Source organism: Vulpes lagopus, chromosome 8, assembly GCF_018345385.1.
Source record: "Vulpes lagopus strain Blue_001 chromosome 8, ASM1834538v1, whole genome shotgun sequence".
Taxonomy (NCBI): Eukaryota; Metazoa; Chordata; class Mammalia; order Carnivora; family Canidae; genus Vulpes; species Vulpes lagopus.
Window position 1 is genome coordinate 117,601,897 of NC_054831.1, and position 12,021 is coordinate 117,613,917.

Genomic DNA, 12,021 nt, shown 5'->3' on the forward strand with positions numbered 1-12,021 from the left:
TCCTGGAGACCCAGGATCCCAGCATGGAGCCTGCTTCTCCCTCTGCCTGTGTCTCTGCCTCTCTCTCTCTGTGTGTCTCCCATGAATAAATAGATAAAACCTTAAAAATAAATAAATAATTTTCTAGATAGGAAAGGTGATAAAAACTTCTATTTCACATATCATGTCAACATCTGAGAAGCTGTAAGAAATGCTTAAATATTAAACTTAGTAATTTGGAAAATTCCTTATTAGCATTCTAACTGTAAATTTCCCCCCACCCCACTTTCCCTCCATATCCTGAATTTTATATTTATTTCATGCATTCTTTCAGAAAACATTTTCTGAGCTAATATCATCATATAGCACTGAACAAGATAATATGTTTCTATAGGACTTCTTAAAAATAAAGATATGGTTTCCACCATTAAAGAATGTATAATGCAACTCTCTGGGTGGCTCAGTTAAGTGTCCAACTCTTGATCTCTGCTCAGGTCTTGATCTTGTGGTTGTGAGTTTGAGCCCCACATTTGGCTCCATGCTGGGTGTGGAGCCTACTTAAAAAAAATGTATAATCCTCCTAGGGAGATAACATTGAAAGTTATGCACCAATATGAGAAAACAAAATGGTATGGACAATAAAGTACTGGAGAAAGAGAAGGAAAGGAGAGGGATTATAGAACTTTAGAGTTAGGATTTATATAATGTATAACATGGTGACTATAGTTAACCATACTGTATTTTATATTTGAAAATTGCTAAGAGAGTAGATTTTAAAAGTTCTCATCAAAAAAAAATAAAAATAAAAAAAAATAAAAGTTCTCATCACGAGAAAAAAAATTGTAACTATGTGAGGTGATGTATGATAACTTCAGTAATGATTTAGTAATATGTACATTTATCATTATATCATATGTCTTAAACTAATATGCACTATTATACATAAGTTTTATCTCAATAAAACTGGGGGATAAATAAATAAAAAATTTTAAAAAGAAACTTAAATTTACTCATCTTATGAGATGGGACAGAAAGAAATATTAAGTACCTATTATAAATCAGGCACTGTGAAACATTTTAAAACTTCGAATTTAACTCCTCAACATAACTCTGTAACATAGACCTTACCAAATAAACTAAGCTTTCTGTTGTATTTAAACTTAGGCTGCTAAGACTTTTTATCTTATTTTACCAATATTCCAGCATTGTATGAGAGAGTTCCAGGTACTGCAGGCATTGAAGTAGGTGCCTCTATGAAGAGAAAAGTAATTTTCTCTGCCCAGTGACTGGATTATTTTATATTATTTCTTTAGGCTGCACTAAGAAAAATTCTACTTAAGGTTTTAGGTGTCAAGCACAAGTATCACAGGCACTGAAGTTAAGGACCTATATTTCTGAAAAGCCCTTTCTGAGTCACTATCCCCACTCTCATCCAAATTCCTTCCAAAAAGTCTAGTTCAAGCAGCTGGCATGAGCAAATGAAGAGTTCAATAAATGTTCACTCTTAGGAACTAAAGTTAAGAGGCCCTAAGTCACTTTAACAAGCACACAGACCAATTAATACTAGAACAAGGATCCAAACTCAGTTCTAATTCCAAAGGTAATGTCTTTTCTGCTACCCTTGTCATTGATTTGCCCAGGGTTGGTCAGCAAATGGCAGAGCCTTCTAATTTCAGTACACTCTCTAACATACTATGAAAGATAAAGATACTGAAGAGGGCTTTGATCCCTCGGCAAAAATAATTTAAGCCACTTTATTATACACAGGCTTCCCTTGAATTCCCAGGGAAGAACATGAGAAATGTGGCCAAGTCTCACTGGAAGAAAAACATCATTACTTGCAAACTTGACTATATACACATGACCAATATCCTTCATAACAAGTGAAAGAATTCCTACATAACAACCAGAGGCACAGAGCTGGCTTTCCTGAGCTTCTTTCAGGGAATGTTCCAACATGCTTGGGAGCAAAAGCATGCAAAACAATACAATTTTTACCTTGTACAAATCACTCTCTCCACAATTTTAATTCCTCATTTAAGAAAATGCCTTTTATTACACATAACTTAAAGGATATACAAAAATAACAGTATAACAAACCCCACATGCCTATCACTCAGCCCCAACAACTATCAACTATAGCAAATCTTGTCCCATCTACTCCTCCACTTTACTGGATTATACTGAAGCAAATCCCAGGTACCATATCATTTCACCTGTAAGTAACAAGGATTCCTTATGATAAAATACATGGTTCGGGTATCCCAATTATTTTATACATCTTACTTTTTAAGGATTAAAAAAATCAGCATCCAAATAAATCTACACACTACAACTGGCTGATATGTTTTATATTCTAATCTATAGATTCCTCATCTTTCTTTTTTCTTGCAATTTGTTAGAGAAACAATACCATATAGTGTATGGATACATATATGTATCATTAAATTATAAAAACATGCATGGGAATAAGAAGCTCAAAATTCAGGATAATGGTTACCTCTGGTGGTGGAGAGGGGAAGAGAAATGGCAAGGAGGCATGATTAACTTCAATTATATCTGTAATGTTTCATTTCTTAAATTTTTTTTTAAAGACCTATATGAAAGATGCCAAGGGGTACCTGGCTGGGACTCTTGACCCTGAGGTTGTTTGAGCCCCATATTGGGCACATAGAAATTATTTTAAAAATAGATATACGTGGCAGGGCGCCTGGGTGGCTCAGTTGGTTAAGCAACTGTCTCTTGATATCAGCTCAGGTCTCAACCTCAGCGTTTTGAGTTCAAGCCCTGTGCTGGGTCTAAAAGGGGATGGGAGGAGCAACATAATGAGACAGAGAAACCATGTTAGAAAGATTCCATTTCTCCTGTTTCTCTGCTAAGTCCCATTTACTCATGTTCTATATTTTGCATCTGAATAAAACAAAGCTATGTTGCCCCTCTAAGGGGAGACAAGAAAGTTAATTGTTCTCTAAGTTCTATCCTACCACCCAAACACCTGATAACAACCAAGAACCAGATCCCAAACATGTTCTTAGATATTAGCTTCAAACAAACCATGGCTGACACTGGCACCCTACCTTCAGTGATAAATGTAATAACACCTATTGATCACCTGACACTCACCTTTGGTCAGAGGCTACCTTGGGTTTCTGAAGGAATATTTACCCTGGATCTCTTTCCAATATAAATCCACAACCTCAAGTGACAGAGAGATTTAACTTTTCATTTCCCGGGTCTCCCAGACAGTTCATCTGTTATACTCTATCACACTATTCAGTGAACTCTGCTCACTTGCACCTGGTTCCCATTTGATTTCCATCCTGTGCGAAGCCAAGGACCCTGTCAGCTGGTATCTGAGAGACCCCTTCAGATTCAGCCTGCCTACATCAATAAGATAAAGCTAAATGATGTATATAATGGTATCATTACGTTACTTCTGATAAATTCATATGTTTAAAATATTTAATAATAGGGACGCCTGGGTGGTTCAGCAGTTGAGCGTCTGCCTTCTGCTCAGGGCATGATCCCAGGATCCGGGATAGAGTCCCTCATTGGGCTCCCTGCGGGGAGCCTGCTTTTCCCTCCACCTATGTCTCTGCCTCTCTCCCTCTGTCTCTCATGAATAAATAAATAAATCTTTAAAAAATTAATAATAAAAATATTTTTAAATTAAGAAGTCAGCAGAGAAAGGCAATGATTACATTCTGTAATTTCAAATGTCCTCTCCTATACAATAGGGACCATCACAGCAGCTACCTCAACGTGTTGCCAGAATTAAATGAGACCATGAACATAAACCACTTATTACTGCAAGCACAATGGAAAAGCTCAGTAAGTAGTGGTTATAGTTTCTACTTCACCCCACCAGCATCACCTCTCTGCCCTCTAAAGTCTTAACGAAGCATAGCAATGGCAGGAAAGAATACTAATCTAGTTCCTTGCTTGTTAAGAAATAGTATACTCTAATCTCTTCTAATTTAACCAAGCATTCAACCATATTGCCACTGAATTAAAGGCCAGGCTGTGTGGACATCTAAAGTATCAAGCAGGGGCAGTCCAGGTGGCTCAGCGGTTTAGCGCCTCCTTCAGCCCAGGGCCTGATCCTGGAGACCCAGGATCCAGTCCTGCGTCCGGCTCCCTGCATGGAGCCTGCTTCTCCCTCTGCCTGTGTCTCTGCCTCTCTCTGTGTGTCTCTCATGAATAAATAAATAAAATCTTTGGGATCCCTGGGTGGCGCAGCGGTTTGGCGCCTGCCTTTGACCCAGGGCGTGATCCTGGAGACCCGGGATCGAATCCCACATCGGGTTCCCGGTGCATGGAGCCTGCTTCTCCCTCTGCCTGTGCCTCTGTCTGTCTCTCTCTCTCTCTCTCTATCATAAATAAATAAAAATTAAAAAAAATAAAAAAATAAAAAAATAAAATCTTTAAGAAAATAAAAATAAATAAATAAAAATATATCAGGCAAATCCTTTGAATTAATAGTTACTGAAGTATCCTGTATAGAGGGACTGAACTAAAATTCAGAGACCTCACAAGTCACTTAAAGTCTCTGGACCTCAATTCAGATGAGAACACTCATCTGAAAAATGGGGGATAATTATATGCTGTTAACTTGAAACAGAGATTATCATGAGAATCAAATGAGGGGATGTTCACAAAAGTATTCTAAACCTAAAAGCCATATACTAATGAAAGTTGATATTTAATGAATTTGCAAGAGGGTGGGAAAAAAATCTCAGATAAAATTAAGTTCTAAAGTGAAGTTCCATAAGACAGCCTCAGCACTTCTCTACCATTTTACCGTTAACTGCCTTTCTTGGCACTTGCTTTGTAACTTCCACCTAAAATGAGGATCTCTTTAAGGGAGGAATATTTTTCCCATCTCCCAAGTCTATCTCTTAATTCTTCTGCTCCCCATCCCTTCTGTGACCCTATTCTGTCCTTCCACATCTCTCTCACCTGTCCACCCCCTTCTTCACACTTCAGTTTACCACCCCCTCGCTCTTTTCTCTAACCACCTAGCTGCAACCTCAGAAACTGGTTCCCTTGCTATTTTTATCCTACCTAAGAAAACCTATTGCCTTAGAACACGAAGTCTTATTTTATTCAGGCCACTAAAATTGCAACACCAGGTACAATCCCATATTCCTTTCAAGGTTCTAAAACCAAGACCATTACCAAGCTAGATCTGATATGAAAGGCCAAGGGCAAAGATTATTTCCAAGCCTTTGATTTCCAACCTTCTCCACAGGTAAGGCGGCACATAGCACAAAAGACACTCACTCACTAGGCTTTTATCACTCCATAAAAATGGGCATAACATTTAAACAAAATCAAAGTGAACTGGAATTATCTGTAAGAATTCTGCAACTTCCTTTGAAATGGAAATACTACTGTAGGACAGAAAAACCACCTGTGGTGGAAATCTCTGCTTTAGCTGAACATTTCACTAGATACAGATTCCAGGACCCTCATCTCACGGGGGCACAGAAACTAAATACTACTAAGCTGCAGCAACAGGTTTCTTTTTAAAAAGGAAAGGTTTCAAAAATAATTTAGACAGGACTGCTAAAGCTTGCAGCCTCTCACAAATCCACAAGAAACTGGAGATCAGCAGGTGGGCAATTCAATCACTTCTTTCCCTCTCCGGGGGTCAACCCGGCGGTGCCAGCTGCCTTCCCTCCAGCCCAGGCAGGAACCGGTGGCACCTCCAGCCCTGAGAGCCAAAAGGAAGGGTAACCCAAGTCCACCCCCCGTAGCATACTGCTTGGGCTCCCCGCTGCTCTCCCCTAGAAATGAGACGGCCTCAAAACGGCTTTGCCCTCGGGGCTGGGCCTTCGCACTTCCCTACTCCCTCCACCCAAAATACCAAGAATTCCCGCCTCCCCGCGGAAGGCGGGAGAAGCGCGGGCTTGCTCCCGCCCCTCCCCCCGCAGGGGCCCAACTGACCCCTCAGCAGGCCTGCGTGGTGCACCCCTCCCCCCGAGCGTGGTCACTCACACCCACAACTCCGCGGGACCGCGGCCCCGCCAGCCCCAGGGGTGGGTCATCCTCTCCCTCCCCCACCCGCCAGCCGCGGCGGGAAGACCGCGATCCTCTCCCCAGCAACAGCCCCCCCTTGGGGCCGGGACAGCGGCACCGCCAGCCCCCCCGACACACTCCTCCTCCACCCTCGTTGGGCAGGGAGACTGACGGAGATCCCTGCCTCGCAGGTGACCCGACAGCCTTCCTCTTCCTCATCTACCGCCCGCCGACGTGGAGGTGGGGCGCAGGGACACTCCCCCTCCCGCCGCCATCACCTGAGGAACGACAACCAGCCCTCTCCCAGCAGGGCAAAGGCCTCCCAACCCTTCAACGGGGTGGACGGGCATGTACGGCCCCCTGGAGAAGCAACAGGCGCCCCCATCCCCCTCCCAGCCGGGAACGAAGACCCCCTCATCCCTCCCGCTCTTCACCTCCGGAAGCGGGGCCGAAGCCTGGGCGAACGACTGCGCCTCACTCCGCCCCCTGCGCCATTTTATCGCCCCCTCCCCGACCTCCCCCACCCGAGGCTGTCGGGCCAGCGCAAGGGGGCGGGCAAACGGGCAGTGATTGGCAGGAAACCACCCCGCCCCTCGGGGGGTTGTGCCCCGCGCAGGCGCCGCAACCCCGCCCTCCGTACCGCCTCGCCTGCCTACTGGCTCCGCCCCTTTCCCCATCTCATCGACCCGCTCGACTCTCAGTTGCTCCGGACTCTCCTCGCACTTTTAGGCGAAGGGTTCAGGCCGAGCAAGCCGAGCGACGAGTTCAGCTGATGCAACCTAACTCGGCCCGCGTGACAGTTCCCGGCACGCGGCGGCGGCGGCGACCGAGGAAGCGGCGCGGTGCCGGGCTAAGCGCGGGAGATAGGGGCGGCGGAGCCATGGGGGACGCTCCGAGCCCTGAAGAGAAGCTGCACCTTATCACCCGGAACCTGCAGGTCGGGCCTCAGGGTTGGAACTACGCTGTTTGGGGGGGGACTGGGGGCTCGAGGTCCAGTGACCCTGATCCTCACTGTCGGGTCCTGAGTGTGTAGGGTCGGGGGACTCCGCGCTGCGCAGCCCAGAGACTACAGCCCTCGCTGCTGGTTGGTCGGTCGGTCAGCCAGTCAAGCCGCGATATCTCGGTCGCACAAAAATGACAGTGGGTTCACCTCCTGTGTGCAGTTACCTTGTGTTGGTCGAGCCTTGAATCCGGGACTCCCACCCCACCCACCCTATTATGTGCCAGGCGTGGTGCAAGGCACTGGGGATACGTCAGGGCCCTGCCCTCCCAGGGCTTGTCTGGAGGGAACTGGACGTTAAGAAAGACCCCCTAATTCGAAAACTTGGTTACATTTTGAAACAAGTACTGCAAAGTACTATCCGTGGGGCTTTGGAAAGAATTTAGGGGCGAGGACTGGAGGGAGTGTCAGGGAAGGCTGAGGAAGTAACCTCGAAACTGCGCCTAGATGATGCAAATCACTTCACTCCACATCTGTTCTTACAGTCTCCGGGAACTGCAGGAGTAGAAGTTAACCTGAAGAAGAGTGAGTTGGGGGGTCATTTTAGGTAGAAGGAAGCCAAGTCAAGACCTAGAGCGGAGAAAGAACACTGGTTCAGAGAGAAGGCTAATTTGGCTGGAGTAGAGTGAGCAAAGTGTAGATCAAATATTAGTAAATATTTATATTGCTCCTTTCCTTACCTCTTTCTGGCCTCTGACTATTGTCACAATATAGAGAAGGCCTTTCCTGACGACTTTATTTAAATAACAAACCCCCTGCCACCAGAACTGTCTCATTTCCTCTATAGCCTTTTTCACTGTTTGTCTGCTGAACGTACCACCATCTGATACTATGTGTTTTACTTGTTTGTTGAAAAGGAGTAGGCAGGAACCAGGTCATGATGGCCGTTCAGGCTGTGTTTAAAAGTGAAGTTTATTCTAAGAGCAGTGATATACACGTTGGTTAGGCCACAGCTTGGGGTTTTTTTTGTTTTGTTTTGTTTTTAATCCTTTTTTGAGATACAATTCACGTACCAAAAAATTCATCCCTTTAAAGTGTACATTTTCGGGTGCCTGGGTGGCTCAGTTGGTTAAGCATCTGCCTTTGGCTCAGGTCGTGATCCCACCATCCTGAGATTGGCTCCCTGCTTGATGGGCACCCTGCTTCTCCCTCGCCACCACTTGTGCTCTCTCATGCTCATGCTGTCTCTCTCAAATAAATAAGTTAAATCTTAAAAAGAAAAAGAAAGTGCATTTCTGTGGGTTTTAGTATAGTCACAAGATTGTACAGTTAGCACCACTATCTGATTCCAGAACATTTTCATCACCAAAATAAAACCTGTACCCATTTGACAATCACTGCCCATTTCCCCCCTCCCTGCAGCCCTAGGGGAACACTAATCTACTTGCTGTCTTTAATTTGCCTATTCTGAACATTTCATATGAATAGAATCATGTGTGGGTTTTATGTCTTATTTCTTTCACTTAGCATGTTTTCAAGTTTCATCCATGTTGTCACATCTATCAAAACTTTATTCCTTACGGCTGAAAAATATTTATAATTATATGAATATATTAGATTTTGTTTCTACATTCATCAGTTGGTGGACATTTGGGTTCTTTCCACTCATAACTTGATACTAACAAGTAATTTTTACGTGCTTCCTCTTAGCCAGATTCTTTTTTTTTTTTTTTTTTTTTTTTTTAGCCAGATTCTTTTTTTTTTTTTTTAATTTTTATTTATTTATGACAGTCACAGAGAGAGAGAGAGAGAGGGAGGCAGAGGGAGAAGCAGGCTCCATGCACCGGGAGCCTGATGTGGGATTCGATCCCGGGTCTCCAGGATCGCACCCTGGGCCAAAGGCAGGCGCTAAACCGCTGCGCCACCCAGGGATCCCCTAGCCAGATTCTTTATCCGAGTCTCTTTGCACAAAAATAATGCTGGTTGGGGACAAAAGATACAAAAAGCTAATGGTGTTGACTCAGGTTTTAAAGGGTAAGTGATGTGACCTTTCCTTGAGTGGCAAGAATTCCCCCAAGTTCCAAATAGTCAGGGGCTTGGAAGTGCAGGATCCAGACTCCAGCTGCCTCGAAACAGATTTTAACAAGTCCTGCTAATAGATGATTCAATCCAGCAAAACAGTTTCTGCCTTTCATGGCTTCTAACAGCCTCCCCAAACTATCACTTGAAGAGTCACTAAAATCTCTTTTATTAGCAGCATACTGAGCTATTAGGATTTTTCCAATATTGTCTTCTGGCAAAAGAAAACCATTAAAGTATTAAATATGTGAATGAGTTAATCAAGTTTTGCATTTTAGAGATCTCTCTGGCTGCCTTCTGGAACATGGACTGGAGGGAGCAAGAATAGATAAATAGGAGTCCTGTTAGGTGGGTAGTAGTAGGTCCTGGTGGGATCTGATAGTGACCTAGACTAGGGTGGTGGTATGGAGGCAGAGAGAAGGAGGAGGATTTAGGTAGGAGCTTTGGGGTAACTTTGGCAACTTGGTAAATGACAGTACCATTTACTGCACTTGAGTGAAACTGTAAGTGGAAAAGATGGGTGGGGAGTGAGGCGGGAAGGTGAGAGCAGGAGGTTAATTTCAAACAAGTTGATTTTGAATTAACTGGGTTGATAACAAGTACATTGTTCCATATATGGATGTGAGCAGGAGACTTGGTAGTTACTAACTTATAAGTAATAATTGAAGCAACGTGAAAGGGATCAGTTAGGGAGAATGGAAAGAGAAGAGAGAGGGCTGCAAGGATTGCTAATATTTAATGATTAGGAAGTACAGCTGCAAAGGAAGCTGAAGCAGCAGCCAGAGAAGCAGGAGGAAAACTTAAGAGAATAGAAAAATGAAGGACCAAAAGAGGGGAGTATTTAGGGATGGAGTGAGAAAGTGAGGACTAAAAAAATTTTCATTGAGGGATGGCTGGGTGGCTCAGCGGTTGGGCATCTGCCTTTGGCTCAGGCCGTGATTCCAGGGTCTGGGGATCGAGTCCCACTTCGGGCTCCCTGCATGGAGTCTGCTTATCTCTCTGCCTATGTCTCTGCCCCCCTCTCTCTCTGTCTCTCATGAATAAATAAATAAAATCTTTTTAAAAATTTTTTAAAAATTAAAAATTTTCATTGAATTTAGCAACAATGGGAGTCATCTGTGATCTTAGCCAGAGCATTTTCAGTGGTGTGATGCTGTATGGAATTCAACTGGAGTGGGAGATGAGGAATAAAGACCAGAAGAAGTGACAGCTATTTCAAGAATTGGCTCTGAAAGGAAGGAACATGAGTTCTAGTGGATGGAGGGGAAGATGCAGGTGGGGACATGTCCCATTCCCTAACATCAGTGGCATATCACTGGAGTGGTACTAGCAACAGCACCTACTTAGGCTGCCTCTCCCTCAGCACTGAGAACATGGCTGGACCTCCCTCCTGGCTCTGACCTTAGACCCTCAGTGACACATACCTTTGTTTGCCTTGTCACAAGGTAAAGGATGAGCAAGGTGGGGCACCAGCATTAAACCAGCTCTTCTGCTTCCACAACAGGAGGTTCTAGGGGAAGAGAAGCTGAAGGAGATACTCAAGGAGCGGGAACTTAAAGTTTACTGGGGAACAGCAACCACAGGCAAGCCACATGTGGCTTACTTCGTGCCTATGTCTAAGATTGCAGACTTCCTGAAAGCAGGATGTGAGGTAAGAAATAATGTTCTATAAACAAGCATTCCTTGGGGAATGGCCAAAAAAGAGATTTAACAAGGGCAGGGCAGAGAGGCGGGTTCGGAGGTACTTGGACAAATTTACATTTGGTGGTGCCTTATCTCTTAATGTCCAGGTAACGATTCTGTTTGCGGACCTTCATGCATACTTGGATAACATGAAAGCTCCATGGGAACTTCTAGAACTCCGAACCAGCTACTATGAGAATGTGATCAAGGCAATGCTGGAAAGCATTGGTGTGCCCTTGGAAAAGCTCAAGTTCATCAAAGGCACTGATTACCAGCTCAGCAAGTAAGTTCTAAATCATCCACGCTCCTTGTGACTCTTGTGCTCCTAACTAATTACAGGTCTGTGGAATTTAGGCACTCCTTAAATTTGGATTCAGAAGTGCTTTGGCCCTACCAATTAAAAACCATTAAAAAATTTATATTCTTTGTCCTTTTAAGTCATCATCAAAAATGTACTGACTAGTAAATGCCTGTGTACTATCCATTTTGCTAGAGATAAGAATGTAACCAAAACAAAGTCCTTGGCCTTGCAGAGCCCACATCATATGGGAGAAAGATGATAAACAATTCAGCTCCCTTCTTCCTTCCAGCCTCAGCAAATAATGATCAAAGAAATGTGAAAGTGGGATCTCTGGGTGGCTCAGTGGTTTAGCGCCTACCTTTGGCCCAGGGGATGATGCTGGAGTCCCGGGATCAAGTGCCACATTGGGCTTCCTGCTTGGAGTCTGTTCTGCCTCTGCCTGTGTCTCTGCCTTTCTCTCTCTGTGTCTCATGAATGAATGAATGAATATATAAAAAAATAAGAAACGTGAAAGAAAAATATGTCACTTGTTTCTCACCTCCCCAACAATTTATTGCTTCATATCTTTATCAGTTTTATTCACATTTGTAATATTAGCATAGATACGATTTTGTGTTCTGATTTTTTTAACTTCAGTAATTTCCTAAATAATTCCTCCATGCTGCCTCATAGTCTTCACATTGTTTGACTTTTAAAACCTCAGTTAAGCCATGCATCACTACTGGTCACTTTTTCACGTAAACCCTTAGAACAACTTTTTAAGGTAAGCATTGGTGTGTCCTATTTCACAGATAAGGAAACAGATTCATATGTAACTTTCTCAGGTTCGTACTTGCGGTAAACAGAAGAGCCAGGATGTGAACCCAGATCTCTTGCCTACAAGTTCATTTTTTTTTTAACTTCATTGATCATAATTATCTTTTGGGTTTGTTTTTGTTTTTGTTTTTTTAAGATTTATTTATTTATTTATTTATGATAGACAGAGAGAGAGAGAGAGAGAAAGGCAGAGACACAGGCA

The 12,021-nt window shown here is 43.6% G+C and overlaps 2 protein-coding genes across 7 annotated transcripts in view; one reads left to right on the top strand and one right to left on the bottom strand.

Annotated features, from left to right (window-relative positions):
* Nucleotides 1-12,021, bottom strand: part of LOC121498117 (S100P binding protein) — a 53,383-nt gene that overhangs the window by 31,847 nt on the left and 9,515 nt on the right. For 2 of the 6 annotated variants that reach the window (XM_041768127.1, XM_041768121.1), the window contains exon 1: nt 6,435-6,574. The exons of 1 other annotated variant lie outside the window; for it this stretch is intronic. The gene's annotated coding sequence lies outside the window, so the exon portion shown is untranslated. Of the gene's footprint in view, nt 1-1,171; nt 3,516-6,434; nt 6,577-12,021 lie in introns of those variants that run through there. 3 more of the 6 variants (XM_041768122.1, XM_041768125.1, XM_041768123.1) reach the window with 3 other exon arrangements.
* YARS1 (tyrosyl-tRNA synthetase 1) overlaps nt 6,704-12,021 on the top strand; it is a 31,624-nt gene continuing 26,306 nt past the window's right edge. The window contains exons 1-3 of the mRNA XM_041768120.1: nt 6,704-6,937; nt 10,524-10,670; nt 10,810-10,985. Coding sequence (XP_041624054.1) covers nt 6,773-6,937; nt 10,524-10,670; nt 10,810-10,985 — 488 coding nt within the window. The 5' untranslated portion in view covers nt 6,704-6,772. The remainder of the gene's footprint in view (nt 6,938-10,523; nt 10,671-10,809; nt 10,986-12,021) is intronic.